Here is a 17,455-nt window from a genome sequence, read left to right as displayed (position 1 = left end):
CATTGAAGAACACAGAGCACAGCTGGCTGATGGTTTCTCGCTGTGAGATGACAGTGTTAACCACCGCACCACTGTGCAGGCTCATTAACAGGTATTAAATAACACAAAGATTAATCAAGCATTCATTTTTATGGCGACTGCACAGAGAGGCAGGCTTGTGAGTGGAGGGTCGTCGGTTCCATCAGCAGAGCAGCAGTTTAAATGAACTTAAAAGAGCTCTATTCTTTTTTTTTTTTTTTTTTTTATCTCAGGTCCACTTGCAAGCTACTTTTGGAACTGTCAACCACATCACATGGCTTTCAGAGGAACTGGTGTTGTGTAATGCGACTGTTTGACAGCGTGAACACACTGTTGCATTTTGAACCATTCGTCCACAGCATATGCTCCTGTTTGATAAGCACGCTTTGTCTCTTGTTTAGTATGATTTAATTTTATTTTATTTTTTTCTCATTTTTGGAGCTCAAAGCAATTATAGCACGAGCATTCCAGTTGTTCATTTGTGAGTAGGCTAGAGCAGCACTGTGTGACAATAACTGAATAACTTAAGTTCCAAAGCACATCAGGGGTACAAACAAGAGCAGATCAGTCTCTGTCTCTTGCTCTGCTGCAGAGTTCAAGTCTGCTGAACCTTTGTACAACCAAAACACACCGATCTGATAAGACCCAAAGTGTTCTCTTGCAGAAATTCAAAGCCTTATGTACACGTAGCGTAAGTCTGCAAGGCTGCAGAATTATCCTAAACTTCAAGTTACTGATCCATTTCTTCTTTGTGTTCTGGCCAGATCTGCTTTATGCCACCTTTGTTTAACTGGGTAACATATTTTGGCTTTATTGTTAATGAAATCAAAAGAATATTTTGATTATTTGTCTCCTTTTATCCCAGGAACGCGTCCGTCAAGTTTTGTTTTGAAACTCAAAGCAGGAAGTGCTGCTGTGTATTTCGGCTACCTTGACACAACAAGCTAGAGCTCGCGAGATTTGCGACGCTTGTACAGTCTCACTATTCCGGAAAGGTTGAATGTGCTCACAGTTTGAAGATATGAAGAAGGTGAGTGACAAACACCTGAGCGTCGTTTAGGCACAGAAAAGTGACGTTACAACTGCGTAAATACCAATAAAACTGAGGACAATGTGGAGGAGTGTCATATCCTGTCTGTGTGTGTGACGGATTATCATATACGCTTGATCAGTTATCCGCAAGTATTCACGCAAAAGTCCTACAGGATTTTGGATTAATAATAGTGGTTTAAAGAGGATGCAATATTCAGAATCTTTACTTTAGAAAAAAAAAAAAAAATCAGTATTGCAATATAATAATATCCCGTTATTATTTCCAGTCCTGCAAAATGTGTCGTTCACATCAAAATGTAGTTTTCCAAAGTAAAATAATTTAAAATCAGCGGTGCACCTGACTTCTTTAGTCAGGTATTAGATGATGAAGATGCACATTGTTGAGTTTCCAGCCTCAGTACAACAGCTTGCTTTGGGGTCAGATGTTTCTGTCATCATCTTTGACAGGTGAACGTGGATCAGGGCTCAGAGCTGTGACAGATGAGTTCTGTACTTGGTTTTTCTTGGGCTGAGATGTGAGATGTCGCTGCACTGCTTAGTGATGGAGAGTTTGTACTCAGCAGCTGCCATTTCTTATATTATGCACTTTGCATTAGTGTTTGGGGTGTGTGTGTCTGTGATTATGCAGATGAGAAGGATGAGAGTCTGCTGATCCAAAGAAGACAGCCAATCATGCAGAAACTGCAAGAACTGGTAGTTTGACTATAAAATTCACTCCCACATTTCAGTCACAGGCTGGAAATATGACCCTAAAAATCAACTTCCTGTATTCAGTTTTTCAATATCGCCCTCCCTCTCTGCAGGAACGATTATGATGTCCGGAGGACCAGAAACTGATTCATAAGATCCAGCACTTATGACTGAGGAGGTCCAGAGAAATCCATGACAAAATACCTGAAGTATGCACCAGGGAGGATGAGTGGTTTTTGAGAGTTTGTCTCTTTTAAGTGGTTTAAAACTTTTTGTTTTAACCACTTTCAGGCATTAACAGAGGGATAAAGCCAAGTTGGAGCCACTTTGACATGTTTCCCCACAACTAATTGATGAATTAAAATGGGACCTGTAACGATTTTAGTCTTTATCTACACATGATCAACTTCGATAAGTAATAATCTAACTGTAATGTAACTTCAACCGTGATCTGTGTTGGCCTTAAAAGTGTGAGCGGGAGCAAATTCCAGGATATGTGGATGCCATTGGCTGTGATGATCAGTAGTTGTATTTATATACGACAACTGTATCAACATTTGGTGATTTCTCCTCCAGTGTTTTTGTTCTGACAACATGAAGTCCACACGGCTGCCGTCCTCTCTGCTCCTCATGCTTCTGCTGTTGGAGGTGAGCCATGTGTCTCCTCAGGAACAAAGCCAGCCCAATTTTGTCCTGATGATGGTGGATGACTTAGGAATTGGAGACCTGGGTTGTTATGGCAATACAACGCTGAGGTAAAAACATGTTGCTGTTTCTTCTGTGGGGCTAGAAGGGTTGAGTATGGTTTTACTGCTGTGGCTTAGCGAGCTGATTCACATGGAACAGTCATGCTTTTTACCTCCATTCCTCCCAATTTGGAGTGGCTAAATCTCTTTGACTGTGGTTCTTGGCACCACCAACTCCACTGTTGTCATGGGGAGGGTGTAGACAGTCACCTCTGATGCTCATGCCTCCAGGCAGGCATCCTAACCAACCAGTTGGACCAGCCCTTCACCCAAAAACACAACCAACAATCACAGCGAAGCAGTGACACAGTGCTTGTTCAGCCATGACATGGCAACATGTCTGCCCTGAATGCATGACCAAACCAGAGGTACCGTTACCTGGAATGGAACCCCATTACCCGAACTCTCATTTAAGTCACACCACTAGAATTTAGGCTGACAAAAACCCAAGAAATAGACCCTAACTGTGAAGCCAAGGGCCAGAAGAAATACTGTTATCCGTTACCAGTTATCCTCTCTAGTCATGCAAGGAAAGCAAAGGAAAACTGGCTCTGAGGTCCCGATGAAAGACTTTTGCCTGCTACTGGAAAAACTGAGCAACCCTGCCAACCTTGAGGAAAGGACCTCAAGGACCTCAGTCCTTAGAATTATCTATTCCTGACCGTCACACTGTATTTCCTGATGCCAATCTGGTCACAACAAAGACTAAAAGGGATTTTTTTGGTTTAAAAGACATTCCTAGATGGCAAGGCTAAAGCTAGGGTCTGTAATATTCTGAGATCATTTGAGTCTCACAGCAGTGACTTCTTTTTAAATGACACGGTGGAAAACTTCAACAGTGCCTTATCATTTGTTGTAAATACTTCTGCTGCACTAAAGGTTAAATAGAGAACCCCGTGGTTAAACAATAACAGTGTTAATGAGGTTAAGATAATCTGTAGAGCAGATGAAAGAAAATGTTTGATAATGAATGTTTCCATTGTTATGCAGATGACACACAACTAAACATATCTGCCAAACCAAATGATGCTGCAGCTGTAGACTCCATTACTAACTGTCTTTTGGCAATACATAAATGGATGATTAATCATATCTTGAAGTTAAACAACGATAAAACTGAGAAATGCTGTTTAGTAATCTGGGGAAATTAACTCCCTGGATTAAATTGTAAGATATCAAGGAATACAGCGCACTAGATATATTAAAGCTAAAGCTTTGCTTATGTTTTGGCTTTAGCCTTTAACGAGCAGTGACTTTCCTGATACAGGCCTCAGATTGAATATGCACCTGACTTTGGTGTAAGATGTCCAAGACGCTATGACAGTGTTGAAATAGGGTTGCAACTAAAGATTGTTTTCATTATTTATTAGTTTGCAGATGTTCTAATGGGAAAAACCATTCACAATTTGTCAGTACCCAACAACCCCACACTGGAGAACAGAGAATTGTTGGCCTCTTTGCTTGACAAATGGCTTTTTTTTCAACTAATCGTAGCAACTGTAGTTTTAAATATGTGTGCTTTTATGTACCTTTAGTTTGGGCACCTTGATGATGCCTGAATGAAAAGTATTACATTTGTCTCTCTGAATGCTGAACCTGCCATGTGACTGCTGATGAACTGTGATTTGCAGGACCCCCAATATTGACCAGCTGGCACAGGAGGGGGTGAAGCTGACCCACCACATTGCTGCAGCGAGTCTCTGCACTCCCAGCAGGGCAGCGTTCCTCACCGGACGATACCCGATTCGATCAGGCCAGTTCAAAGACACCACTTCCTATAGAGACTGAATCATTTAACAGCGTGTATTTTGTATTCTGTTTTTTCTTCTCACGTTCACACAGTAAGTAGATTTTCAAATAAAACTTGAAAGCCCTATACTCCTATGTGATTTTTTTTTTTCCTTTATTTTCCACTTTAACAGGTGTAGCTGGCGACGGCAAAGTCGGTGTCTTTATATTCACTGCAGCATCTGGAGGTCTTCCCAGTCACGAGCTTACCTTTGCTAAGATTGCCAAACAACAAGGCTATGAGACAGCTCTTATTGGTAATTTCACAAGTTTTTGAGCTTGTTTCTTGCTGCTGGTGACACCTTTAGGGTGGTTACTTCAGATTTAACACATTTACTGTGTGGTAAAACTGCATTTATATCCTAAATGTGGAAAACTGTCCTCCTAATCCAGCGATTAGGTTTAAGAACTGTGTTATTTATTCATCACTTTAGTACAAGAATCAGGCCACTGCTACCACTAACTGTCTTTTCTGTCGTCCTGTTGCTCCCAGGAAAATGGCACCTAGGACTGAACTGTAAGAGCAGCGACGATCACTGCCACCACCCCAGCATCCACGGCTTTAACTATTTCTTCGGTATCCCCTTGACCAACCTGCGAGACTGCCAGCCTGGACATGGCACTGTGTTCCGACTCCATAAATATTTACCGTATAGGACACTGGCCATTGTCTTGGCCACTGCAGCCTTACTCCATTACATCGGCGTCATCACCATCCGCCGAGGGCTGATTCTGAGCCTGCTGTCCCTTTTGGTCGTTGTCACGGCTCTGCTCGCAGGATTCATCATGGTTATCCCATACTTCAACTGCGTCCTCATGAGGGACCACAGAGTTGTGGAGCAGCCGTTCACACCTGAGAACCTAACACAGAGGATGACTCATGAGGCGGTGGAGTTCATTGAGAGGTACACGTGGTACACGTTTGTACTTACTTCTACATGTTCTCTAATGTTACGCGCAGCAGTTAAGAGAGCGAGCGCTTTTAGAGACAAGAACAAAGCTTCAATAAACTGTATTTTCTGTCCCACCAGGAACTCGGCAAGGCCGTTCCTGCTGTTTTTCTCCTTCCTCCAAGTGCACACGGCCCTGTTTACTTCAGCGGCGTTCAGAGGAACGAGCCGTCATGGCATTTATGGAGATGCTGTCCATGAAGTGGACTGGAGTGTGGGTAGGTCAGCAGAGTCCGCTCTACGTAAAGGACAAGTCTGGTATTATTTTTAATAATCTCATAAAAAGACCAAAACTGACACTGGCCATCTCACAGTGCTTTCTGACTTCCCTACCGTGTCTGTGGCTGTCAGCTCCAAAGCCATTTGTTCATACTTGAGATGTACATTTTTAAAAACAGCTAACGAACATAGGTTCATTTTTCATCCAATCCTGAAACAGCTGACCACTGTACTTTTTTCAAATGTTACCCAAATCAGAGGAACAGGGACTATTTTCAGGGGATTAATACACATTTGGTGCAACAGTGGGGCTCATTTATGCATTTTTTTATAGTTTTGACACACAGTGCTTGGACACATTCATTGCTGGTTGGACGAGATTTGTCGACTACAAGAAAAACACGGACTTATCCTTTAATTAATATGATTTGGGCTGGAACGAGAGATCATGTACAGCTCTACAGGCAGCTTGTTGCTTTAGAGTTCAGTTAAAAACACGATTTCATCCATTTTTTTCAAGATGTTACAGAGATGTATCCGTCCACGCAGATGATTTTGGTCTGGGTTATTTGTCTTTTTTGGCCTCCACCACAACGCAGAGGATGAATTGAACTTAGCTTGCGCTGCTCACAGCACTGAAAACTGACACATTTAAAAATTCAACAGCAACTTGGCTTTCCAGAAACCTCGTCCTTGCTTTGGATAATCCAGGTCTCGCCGCCAGCAGTTTTTATATGGGCAGTATAGTAGGAAGGTGCTCTAATATAAACCTTCATTATATTATGTCAGCAGAGGGGTGAGAGGCTGATATGCAAAAGCTCAGCACACAAAACTCGCTTTCGGGCTAGATACCACAGGAGGGAAGTGAGACAATGCATCATTTGTAATTGGGATGAACGTAATCTACAGGGAGGACATGGTCTCAGTATTGCAGCAAGAACCGTTCCATTTTCCGTACATGCATGTGGCTTTTTGTGTCTGTGAATCTGCAGGAAAGCATCTGTAACATCACCTGCAGGTTCCTGAGGGGCTTTTTAAAGCCTGGATTTGTTTACCGCTGTGGCAGCACCACAGCTTAGTCTGACAGCCCGAGGCCCCTTTTTTTTTTTTTTTTTTTCATTTTAGAAACCCACATTCACATTTGAAGCATTGTATTCCCCCACAAGCTCATCGGTTTTGCTGATATTGAGCTTCAGGAGATCGTCGTCGTGCCATGTGACGGAGCTCTCTGTCAGTCCCCTGCGCTCCTCAGACATGGATGTAAACTGAAACTTGACTGGTTGGCATAGGTATACAACCGCAAGGTAGTGATTCTATGTCATAATACTCTGTAAACTCCTGAAATAACGTCAGCTAGTCCCTCATTACAATAAGGTTTTGTTGTAATAATTTGAAATAGTCCACGTTCTCTCTGCTCTAATTGCTTTTCAGTCTCAAGGACGAGGCCTCCACACGACAAGATCCCACAATGGACTGAATGTGGGGGGTCTGTTTTCCGAATGAATATGTAATTACCCCAATTATTTTAGCTTGAGGAGTCAGCACAAAAGGGGAAGGTAACAATTGCTTTGTGCTTTGCTTGCTCAATGGGAAAGAACTGGAACTTACTTTTCTCTCCTGCCTTGATTTTTTTCCTCTGTCCAGAGCTGCAACAAGAGTTAAAAGGAATTATGCATGATAACATTTTAGTGACCTTTATGGGGTTGAAAAGTTCAATCTCCTGCACTACCGACCCCAGCCAGCGTCACTTGCATGTGGGTAGTCCCACTCTCTTAAAACCATGCTTGCTGGGCCATCAAGCAGTTGCTGTATACTCCAGGTACACTCTGTGAAGAACAGTGGTTGGTACACATTTATTGCCCTTAATGCCACATTCTGGATTTATTGTTAAAAATGCATCAATTCATACTTTCATATTCGCAGTGGATGAAATTACTGTGTGTGTTGTGAAAGGTGTTGCTCCTGTTGATGAGCTTATTCCATCCTAACCCAAACTGTCTCTTTCAAATGTCCGTTAGATTGAGAGAGACTTCCTGGTTCAGCTTTACCAGAGTTGTGCATGCAGCGGTCAATTATGGATAGTTTACAGGCATTCATTTGAAGTGTTGCTTAAAAATAAGTAGTTTAAATAATGAGGTGAACCTGAGGAACATGAGCATTGTTGTTGTTGTGAACCTCTCCTTTAACCTCACAGTTTTTGTGCTGGGGCACAGAAGCAACAAGAGAAAATGTGTCCAAACACATACAGACTAGTGTCTACTGTGTCTGTTCTCAGGTCAGATCATGCAGACCCTGGACAGACTCAGACTGAGAGAAAACACCCTGGTTTATCTGACTTCTGACCAGGGAGCTCACCTGGAGGAAATATCTGCCCGAGGGGAGGTCCACAGAGGATGGAATGGAATATATAAAGGTACATCCTTATGGAAAACCTGAATTTCTTTGGGATTTAATACTGAATTTGTTGTTTTTTTTCTCCAAAGAATTCAGGACACGCGTCGAGGATTTAAGCATTTATTGCAGCGGTACACATTTAACACATTTAATGAACATTCAAAATTCATGTACAACTAAATGCTAATATATTAGCATGAACACTCACTCCTCGTCACCCTCTTGCACCATGTTGCGACTATTAAAATTTAAAAATGAATGAATAAACATGAACCTCAAATGAAACATCTACATAATATAACATACAGCATTAGGTTTAATGACTGAATTAGAATTAATTGTTATATTTTATGCTCTTATTTTAGTAGATGTGTCATATTTTAGTAGATGTGTCATGCACCAATTTCACCAGAAAAAATTCCTCGTATGTGTAAAAGCGTACTTGGCAATAAAGCTTTTTCTGATTCTGATTCTGATTCTGATTCTAAACAAGGCCAATTACACAACAACCCTTACTTAAAGGTATTATCTATGATTCAAATTAAATGGAAAAAACATTAGTCCACTAATTCATCTGTAACTTAGATGGTCAAAATTACTGTCTGGGCCTTTAAATTGACACTAAAGTTCTTAAACTTCTCATCCTTAAAGGTAATTTAGAGTCTGATTATTCTTTCATATAGCTCTCTGAAATAAAGTAATACAGTTTTAAGGTCCACTAGTGGCGTGGGTTTGCCAATGTCTTGACAGCTATTGGACGGATTGAAATTTGTGCAAACTTTCATGTCCCCCTCAGGATGAATTGTAATAACTTTGGTGATGATGTTAGGAAGTCCCACAGTCTCACTGCACAGTGGTCAGCACTGCCAACTCACACAAAGAAGGTCAGGACCTGTGGCTGTGTGGGCTTTGCATATTGCATGCTCCCAGCGCCTGTGTGGGCATTCACACATGATCCAGTTTCAAGCTCACAGTCAGCTAACTGCACAGTGCCACAGTCCAGGTGTACTCCACCTTTCATAGTAATGGTTGGATGCTTTCGCCATCCTCACACAAAGGCTAAGGTCTGGGTAATTTTCACATTTCTTTCACTAATTTTACTAATTAATAATTTAAAATTTAAGCCTTTTTGTCAGAGTGTGTAACAGGTAAGCTGAACATGAAAAAATATATATATTATTATTTTATTATCATTTAATTCAACATATATGGAGAATCAAATGTCCAGTAATAAACTGAAGAATGAATGAATGAATGTTGAATAAAACCTTTTCTTTCAAGGACAGACATAACCAAACCTAAATCACTGTTTTACATGTAATTAGTACAAAATTGCAAAGTTCCCTCCTGAGAGAGTCTCCAGAAAATAATTCTGTGTGATGTCAGACTAGTGGTGGACTGGTTTGTCCTCAGAGAGTCAGCAGCAGACTCTGGATTTGAGACAGGCTGTCAGACTGAGGCTCACAGTGTGTAATCTTTCTGTTTGGACTCCGCAGACCTGATTCAAAGAGCAGTGGGTGTTTTGTAAGGCAACCACTGTCTGATATGCTCTTTTATGTCTGCGATTGGTCAGTCCTGAGAAGCACGCTCTACCTTTCTTTACTAACCCAGCACTGTTTCGAGACCAGGGATGATGAGATTTTGGTAGCTGGATGAGAACTCTTTCATGACTTTGTGTTCTCTTCTTTCCTCTGAGCAGCAGGGAAGTCCACCAATTGGGAGGGAGGGATCCGGGTCCCAGGAATTTTGCGTTGGCCAGGGAGCATCCCCGCCGGCAGGCAGGTAGATGAGCCCACGAGCAACATGGACCTGTTTCCTACGGTGGTGCAGCTTAGCGGAGCTTCAATCCCAGAGGACAGGTGAGGCTGCACAGCAGTGACACAGCACTCCTGCAACATGTCAGTCAAAACGAGCGGAGCCTGAAATCTAGGTCGCATTTTAATGAAGGAGAGGCAGGGGGACCTTCTTCGGGCTCAGAGTAAGTGAGATGGTAATGAAGAGGGGGGTATGATGGGTACATTAGGCATTGTCAGTAGAGCACTGCATTGAGATTGAGACCCACAGGTTGCGTAGGACTCAACAGAAGTCTCGTGGGAGCGGGCGGTCATCCCACGGAAATCCCTCAGGACTCTCTTGGGATGAAAATTGTAGAAATCGGTTCTGGTGGTGCGGCTAATTTATTAAGAATAAACACCACAAACAGATCGGACAAATCCTCCGACATGACCGTAAACCAGACTCAACTCATGTCAATTGGTGTGGCCATGGATAGACATACAAGTATGTCGGCTCACAGTGACCAAACAGGTTGAACATTTAGCCAAATGCTATGCAAAAATGTCAGTGTTTATATGCAGAGGGGGAGAACGTAAATTTACTATGGAATTACTTGGAATCCTGTGGATCTTGCAGGAGTGGGCAATTTCCACACAAGGCGGAAGTGGGTGTCAATGACTCTACTTCACGCTAATGAGCAGTTGAAAGTGTTTGCGTCGGAGAGATGATTTACTTGTTGATTGTTGTCTGCTGGTCTGCAGGGAGATCGATGGTCATGACCTCATGGATCTACTTCAGGGGAGAGCTGAAAGGTCAAAGCATGAGTTTCTTTTCCATTACTGCAACACCTACTTGAATGCAGTCAGATGGCATCCCCAAAATAGTAAGTCCAAACACATGCACAAAGAGTTCCTGACACCATCTTTTGTATGAACTTGATGTGCACATATATGTATTGGAAAGTACTACACCATCAGTTTAGCATGTTTTAGCCCAGTAGCTACAAATGCTACTCAAATATCAGAAGTTCTCAAATCGTGAGATTCGCCTCAACTGCTGTGACAAGCTGGTCTTTACTTGAAACAAGCTTCTTCAAGAGACGGGGATTTTTTTTAAATTTGCTCATATTTTATAAGTGTATTTGATTCTATTATGTAGGAAGCCTCCCTTTTCACATTAACTCAGTACTTCCTCAATATTTACCTGCTGTCAGTAATTCAGCAGTAGGTATTTCCACAGCACTAATTCCATTAGTACAATACAGTCAATTCGATTCAATTCAGTTTTATTTATGTAGCACCAAATCACGGCAGAAGTTGTCTCAGGACACTTTTCATATGGAGCTGGTACAGAATCCGCAATGGAATCCGGTTTCTTGTTATTTTGTGACTGTAAAAGCTTCATTTAGTGGATTTATCTCTTGTTCTTCAGGTAGCTCAGTGTGGAAAGCCTTTTACTTCACACCAAACTTCTACCCAGAGAACGAGACGGTCTGTTTCCATACCCATGTCTGCTTCTGCACGCCGGACTCCGTGACCTACCACGATCCTCCGCTGCTCTTCGATCTCTCAAGGGACCCATCAGAAACCACACCGCAAACTCCAGCCACCGAGCCGGCCTTTCACTCCATCCTGGCTGTGATTGAGGAAGCCGCGGAGAGGCATCGGAGATCGGTGAAGCCTGTGGAGAGGCAGCTAACTGCAGAGAATGTGATATGGAAGCCCTGGCTGCAGCCCTGCCGCTCTACACTCAGTCAGCTCTGTCAGTAGGACGTGTCATTGGGCTACAACAGAAGATCAGTTCAGTGATTGACAATGACAGGTTGGCCATCGTAGAGATGGGGGAGTCATAGAGTGAAAGTATTTATTTCCACAAGAGACCAGACAGAAAATGTAACAGATAAAGGGAAGCACTGCTGAAAGCGGGGGTGACAGTTTGACTCTTCGTGTACTTCACAAAGGGGGTTTTGAACAGGGGCTTCCAGAACTGGAAAAATACACAGAGTACTGTACAAGCACAGCTGTTTGATTGTTGATGACCTTCTCAAAGAGGATTTTTATCCCTTTCAAGCTGTCCAAACAGTATGTCTAAGAGTCTTTCTATTCAATTTGGCGGCCCTGCTGGAGGGTCATTTGTCCTGACACTGTTAGTAATGGCTGCTTTAAACATCATTTTAATCCATTAAAAAATCCTGTGTCACGAGCTTGTCCAACCCTGTCCTGTTCTAGCTACCAAGTTAGCCTGGTTAATTATGCAAAATGTCTCTTTCTGCTTTTTAAAAAAAAAACCCAAAACGTTGACTCTGAAAACCTGAGGAGAGTAGAAGCCTTTGCATCAGGATTCTTTGATGACGATTGCTTTCGGGAGGATACGCTTTGATTAATTCTGGAAGCACTACCAGCGAGGTAATTTGTAAGATAATTGTCTCATTCTTTGAGGAGAACAAGTTGGATTTCGAAGGTATTAAAAAAGATTGCAGTCAGTTCTTTGATTCTGGCTTGCATCCGCCAGCGTTGGCTAACCGCCCGTCAGCTTTCTGTGTGTCTTCGTTAAAATTGGCCTCAATTTGGTAGTACAGCTATTAGGAGGCCAAGGATTTTTACATATCTTATGGCCCATAACTCCACAGTTGGTCTTGGCTCAAAATGTTGACTGAATCCCACTTGCTCTTGTGTGCACACTTGCGTATATCACTTTTGGAAGAAAGTGAAGATATTAAACAATAATGGACCAAATAGCCGAAACATGTTTTCTAATTGAATATCCAGACCCTACAGTGTCTGCTCATAAAAATTCTGACCCTTGGACAAATCTGGTTGAGGACCCCTGTCATAGATGAGGGGTAAGACTACTCAACAGGGAACCAGTATAATACATATTCTTCATCATTTGCATGGATGTGCCAAAGCATTTGCATTATCTTGAACCAGCAACAGACTGAACCCACTACTGAACTGAAGACGGTCTGAATCAGAGCTGAATGTCGCGGCCACATGAAGCGTGATGCATTCACTTACTGTTGTACCGTACATAATAAAGTGCCTTCGAAAACGCAAGGCAACAAACTGCCTTCCTGCAGTGACTCAGTGCAGCTCACCCTTCACCCAAATTTACTTCTGAGCTGACACTCACACATTTTTCAGTGAATTTTAACATGGAGTAACACACTGCGAGTGCGGTACAGTGAAGTCAGCAGCTGTAATAATTCCAGTAATAAATAGCCTGTTTCCGCACAGCAGTCTCCTGAAGTGTTCCATCACTGAGGATGAATCGTCCGGCATGACAAGCTGAAGCAAAACATGTCAAAGAGCCCTTCACCCTGTAATTTGACGGACGCCTTAATTGAGCCACATTCCCAGAACCATCAGGTCTGTAAGAAATGTGAACGTGACTTTATATGTACCCTACAGCCCCAAATTCAAGGTGAAATGTCATGAAGGACACAAACAGTGAAGGACAAAAAGTTTGATTGTGCACTTGCTCATCTTAAATAACTAATACAATTTATGTGTACAAATGGGAAAACCCAGATTTGGAAAGTCCTCCTCCCACCACAGTTTGCATGCATCCTCGCTCAAAACTCCTCTGGCAAGCCTCCTCTTGCCTCTTCTTAAGATGTGCTGCAGGAATTGAGGCATCCTTCAAGACCGCACACTGTGGCGACTTCTGGGTCACGGGCAGTAGGAACCCACGGGGGTGTTTCACAAAAAAAGTCATCCAGCTGTACTGATGTGCTGCAGGAAATTAAGCAGAGGTTTTAATTAAGGTTGCCTTTTGAGTATTAACAGCCTGACTGTGTGCAGATAGAGCAACATAATCAATTTGCCTGCTTCTTCAGTGAAGCAGCAGGCTGTACAGAGCTCCAGAACACACGAGCCTGTCCTGGGGGGGGGGGGGGGGGAGCAGCTCTCACACAGCAGCTCAACTGGCGAAAAAGTGGTGGAGAACCTGCTCACATCTGACGCTGGAGGAAATCAAACAGTAACCCAGCAGTATGGAAGCGTCCAGCACTTCAAAGACGGCGCTCCATTCCCATGTCCCGAGGGAGCTCCCAACCTCCATGACGGCGGCATGTACTTCCTGTGAAGTGCCGCGATATCCAATTTTTTTTTCCCCCCCCAGTGCATCAAGCTGGGGGGAAATTAAATGCCTCCTTGGAAAATTGATGAAGAGTCCATGTTCACATGAGGGCTTTTCATTAAGTTCTGCTGCTGTCGCACAGAGCAGAGGAAAAGATCCAGAATGTGTGTGTGTGTGTTTGCTGATTGAAGCTTGCAAAGATACACACACACACTTTCACGCTCTGCTTTAGAAACGCTTTATTTTTTTCATCAAGAAAAACTAAAATCACACCAGAAATAAATACAGTAAAATTCCTGAGATTTGCTCTCACACTCCAGTGAACGGCACTTGTTGGCAGAGTCACTTGTTTCCATCAGGGGATCTGACTGTCAGCTCATCCACGACTCTCTCTTCAGGAACCTCACGGCGTCACTGAAACCCTCCTCGCACAGAGAACGCATGGCGCTGGTGGATGGGGGAAACAGGGCCTGGTTCAGACGTTTGATGTTCTCCATGGAGAACTGAGGAAACCCAAGAAAATATGACATCTCGGTCAAATCAGTGACAGAAGATGAACTGCAAGCCATTGTTATTTAAGACAATTAATAGCTGACACACATTATATTACCAAGACACACATAAGAACTAAAAATCCCCATTTAATCCGCTTAAGTTTGGGCTATTTTCAATAGCAACTTGTTTGTTTCCCTGTCACTGTTGCTCATGCAGAGAACACACTGTCAACAGATCTGTTGGAGCTACTTGTAGCTGTGACAGCAGGACGGCGTATGAGTCAAAATTAACTACGGCGTGCGTAATAAATTGCTTAGAACAGGTGCCGGTGCCTCGTTCACACCGGGAGCTCTGATGAAAAGCGGCGATGAGATGGACGCCGTGTTTACCGTTAACGAGATCGAGTGAATGAATCAGTGTCACAAAGGCAATGAATCTACGAGCTGTATGAGTCATGACTTTTTGGGGAGGTGTGTCCCTTTTTCAGGCCAGTTTGAAGAAACTCACCATGATGTTCATGTTGGCCAGTCTTAGTTGACTGTTGAAGCGTCCCCTGTGAACGGGACACACATCCTGCACTCCAGCAAAGGGAGACACAGTGATGGTTCGTCCCGTGGGCAGAATTGGAAGGCTGTCAGTGAACCCTCCGTCAATCCATTTCTAATAAAAGAAAACCAGTCGATGACCGCCAGTAATCCAGGCTTAAGTCGAAATATCTCCAACTTCATACAGGGAAAATACTTGATTTGTTGCTTTTTGACATACCAAAGTTAAGATAGTGAACATTGCCAGCACAGTGAATGAGCCCCTTACCTGTCCTCTGAATTCCACTGGTTTCAGACCAGCATAGACGGGCACAAAGCTGCTGGCCAGCAGAGCCTGGGGAAGTTACAAGGGGATAGATGAATATTGAAAATCTTGGCCTTGGCCTGTAAAAGTCACATAAAGCAGAGAAAATGGCTACAGTTCGACCCTCAAACACGATTTGTGCCATTGATGACATCAAGTATAAACTGAAGACATCAGCAGTGTGTTGAGAGAGTAGGGACGTGTACCTTCACGAGCTCCTCCCTGGAGGTAAACCTGGATACGATGTGGTTCTGGCCACTTTTGGAGTGTGTTATTGAGACGTGGAGGCGGTCAGTGGCCAGACTGTGAGCCTCACTGGGCAGAATCTCTTCGATCCCCTCCCTGGAGAGTATTCACACACAGAATACTGATATTCACTTCATATTGCAACTCATTTGTAAGCAATTTTGCTGAAGTTGTGATGATACTGCTCAGTCCCACATCAGTGTTTCAGTCATATGTGCTCTGTAATTACCGCAGCGTGAGCATGAAGTCGTATCCTGGCGTGACGGCTCCGAACTGCTGTCGTCTCACGTTGTCAGCAAACCAGTAGGTGAACTCTTTGCAGTGCTGCAGAGAGAGGAAACAAACGCTGCGATGATGTCACACCTCGTTCAGTAACACTTGATTGATGAAGGTTTAAGAGTCAGAAAGTGTGTGTACACACACAATGAATTTGACTGGTTTGAAGTTGCTCTCCCTCAGGAGGAGTCATGAAGAATGCACCTTCATCTGTTTGGCCGTAAATACGAGAGTCATACCGGCTCTGACATCAAGGTCAACAAGGTTTGCTTCGAGCGGGCTACTGGAATGTGACATAAATGTCCTTGAGCAGGAAACCTGGAAGTCTTGAAACCAGGCAGAGCAGGTACATGAATAACTGCATGCTTTGAATCCCAACATCTAGACTAACAATGATGCTAAATGCTAAAATGCTCGTGGCGCGTGAGGACTTTCTGTTGTTTTCTGACCATTTCTGGCACAGCTGTGACTGCAGAACCTTTATTTGAAATCCAAATCATCCACGTGTTCTCCAAATGTTATGCTGATTATTATTGTGTTATATGCTTAAAAAAGCATGTCACTGAATGGGTAATAACAGATTTGCATCGGGGCTCCCTTGTGGGGCATTTTTTACATTGGAAGAATAAACACAAATGCTTCTTGTTTGGCATTTCTGACTGACTGCTGTTTGTGATCAATAATTGTTTTATTGTGGGACATCTGGAAACCCTTCAAAGACCCCTGATGGTTCCCCCAATCCCCACTTTGATAACCGCTGCTCAACTTCACAACCTTCTCTCCGGGGGCTGAAGGAGGAGTTGAACGCTCTACCTGTAACTTGTCAGGAGCTGTGATCATTACAGCAGCCACCAGGGCCCCGGCTGAGGCCCCTGCACAGGCCCCCAGGGAGCCCAGCAGCTTGTGCCCATGGCAGAAAAAGGCCTCCACGGCCCCTAGGTGGTAGATCCCCAAGAAACCAGATGCAGCGAAGGACAGGTTCAGGACTGTCATCCTGAACACCTGCAAAGACGTGACATGAATCAGCAGCCATTAAAGTACTTCTACTACGACCATATAACAATAAGAACATCATAGTAATAATATGATAATAAAATTTGATTCCATGAGTTCATATTTTAATTGAATTCTCTCACAGAGCCTGGAAACAGTGCCGTTATTTTTTATTTATTTATTTTTTTTAATCTTATTAATATTTCTGAATAGACGTTTGGCCCCTGTCGTTAGCAGGACAGGGCTATGAAAGCTAAGACAAACCAAGCTAGCTAACGTCACTGTCATAACCATAACCGTCGGTCAAACTGAGGAGAAGACTTACCGTGTTTACAGTATCGACATCGAAAACCTTTTAACGTTTCCTCATTTTTTATGTACGGCTGGTGACAGAGATGAAACCACTCGTTTTAGTGAACAGGTAAATCACATTTAGTTGTAAAATCACTGAGCTTCGCTGCTGTACCGCTACAAACTGAACAACGGAGTTAAGTTGTAAGAGACAGTGAACAATACGTTTTCCGCTCGTGATTTTCAAAATAAAACCTCATCGTCAAAAGGGAGGACCTCTGTGCTTCCTTGTGTGTTGTCATGATGAATAATGGTTTGTGGGGCCTGTTTGCTTGCTTTTCTCTCATTTTTTTTTTCTTTGCGCTGGAACTGAGCTACCATGCTGATCTAAACCAATTACCACCAGCATCATGCCCTAATTCAGTCAACCTCTTTATTTCATTGCACAGTAGATTTTCTATTGGGGGGGCTCTGCCGTAATTTGTTAAATGTTACACTAAGTTTCTCTATGAGTGATTTTTTTTCCAGGTTAAATTAGTTGAGGCTTACATGTTAACATTCCTCTTTTTTATTTCTTTGAATATCATGAAT

General features: G+C 43.0%; 2 protein-coding genes across 4 annotated transcripts; one reads left to right on the top strand and one right to left on the bottom strand.

The window, feature by feature from the left end:
- Positions 1-942: 942 nt before the first annotated feature.
- On the top strand, positions 943-11,539 carry sts (steroid sulfatase (microsomal), isozyme S). Of its 2 annotated transcripts, XM_076723872.1 has the most exons (12): positions 943-1,048; positions 1,700-1,764; positions 1,875-1,970; positions 2,338-2,516; positions 4,139-4,260; positions 4,430-4,552; positions 4,789-5,200; positions 5,327-5,463; positions 7,740-7,877; positions 9,558-9,717; positions 10,396-10,517; positions 11,066-11,539. In XM_076723872.1, exons 4-12 carry the CDS (start codon positions 2,356-2,358, stop codon positions 11,401-11,403), a joined length of 1,713 nt encoding a protein of 570 aa, XP_076579987.1. In that variant the 5' UTR covers positions 943-1,048; positions 1,700-1,764; positions 1,875-1,970; positions 2,338-2,355; the 3' UTR covers positions 11,404-11,539. The 2 variants fall into 2 exon arrangements, with proteins under 2 accessions (XP_076579987.1, XP_076579988.1); XM_076723873.1 differs by lacking the exon at positions 1,700-1,764 and having other exon boundaries at positions 1,020-1,048.
- A 289-nt stretch (positions 11,540-11,828) lies between these two features.
- Positions 11,829-17,080, bottom strand: pnpla4 (patatin-like phospholipase domain containing 4). Of its 2 annotated transcripts, none has more exons than XM_076723874.1 (7): positions 16,899-17,070; positions 16,394-16,582; positions 15,534-15,628; positions 15,265-15,400; positions 15,023-15,088; positions 14,717-14,869; positions 11,829-14,217 (listed from the first exon to the last, which is right to left on the bottom strand). In XM_076723874.1, exons 2-7 carry the CDS (start codon positions 16,571-16,573, stop codon positions 14,086-14,088), a joined length of 762 nt encoding a protein of 253 aa, XP_076579989.1. In that variant the 5' UTR covers positions 16,574-16,582; positions 16,899-17,070; the 3' UTR covers positions 11,829-14,085. The 2 variants fall into 2 exon arrangements, 1 of the variants encoding a protein (XP_076579989.1); XR_013076254.1 differs by having other exon boundaries at positions 13,936-14,217; positions 15,023-15,138; positions 16,899-17,080.
- Positions 17,081-17,455: the final 375 nt, after the last annotated feature.

This window comes from Chaetodon auriga, chromosome 23 (assembly GCF_051107435.1).
Source record: "Chaetodon auriga isolate fChaAug3 chromosome 23, fChaAug3.hap1, whole genome shotgun sequence".
Lineage (NCBI taxonomy): Eukaryota > Metazoa > Chordata > Actinopteri > Chaetodontiformes > Chaetodontidae > Chaetodon > Chaetodon auriga.
Note: the sequence above shows the minus strand (reverse complement) of the source record. Positions and strands in the feature narration are given on the sequence as shown.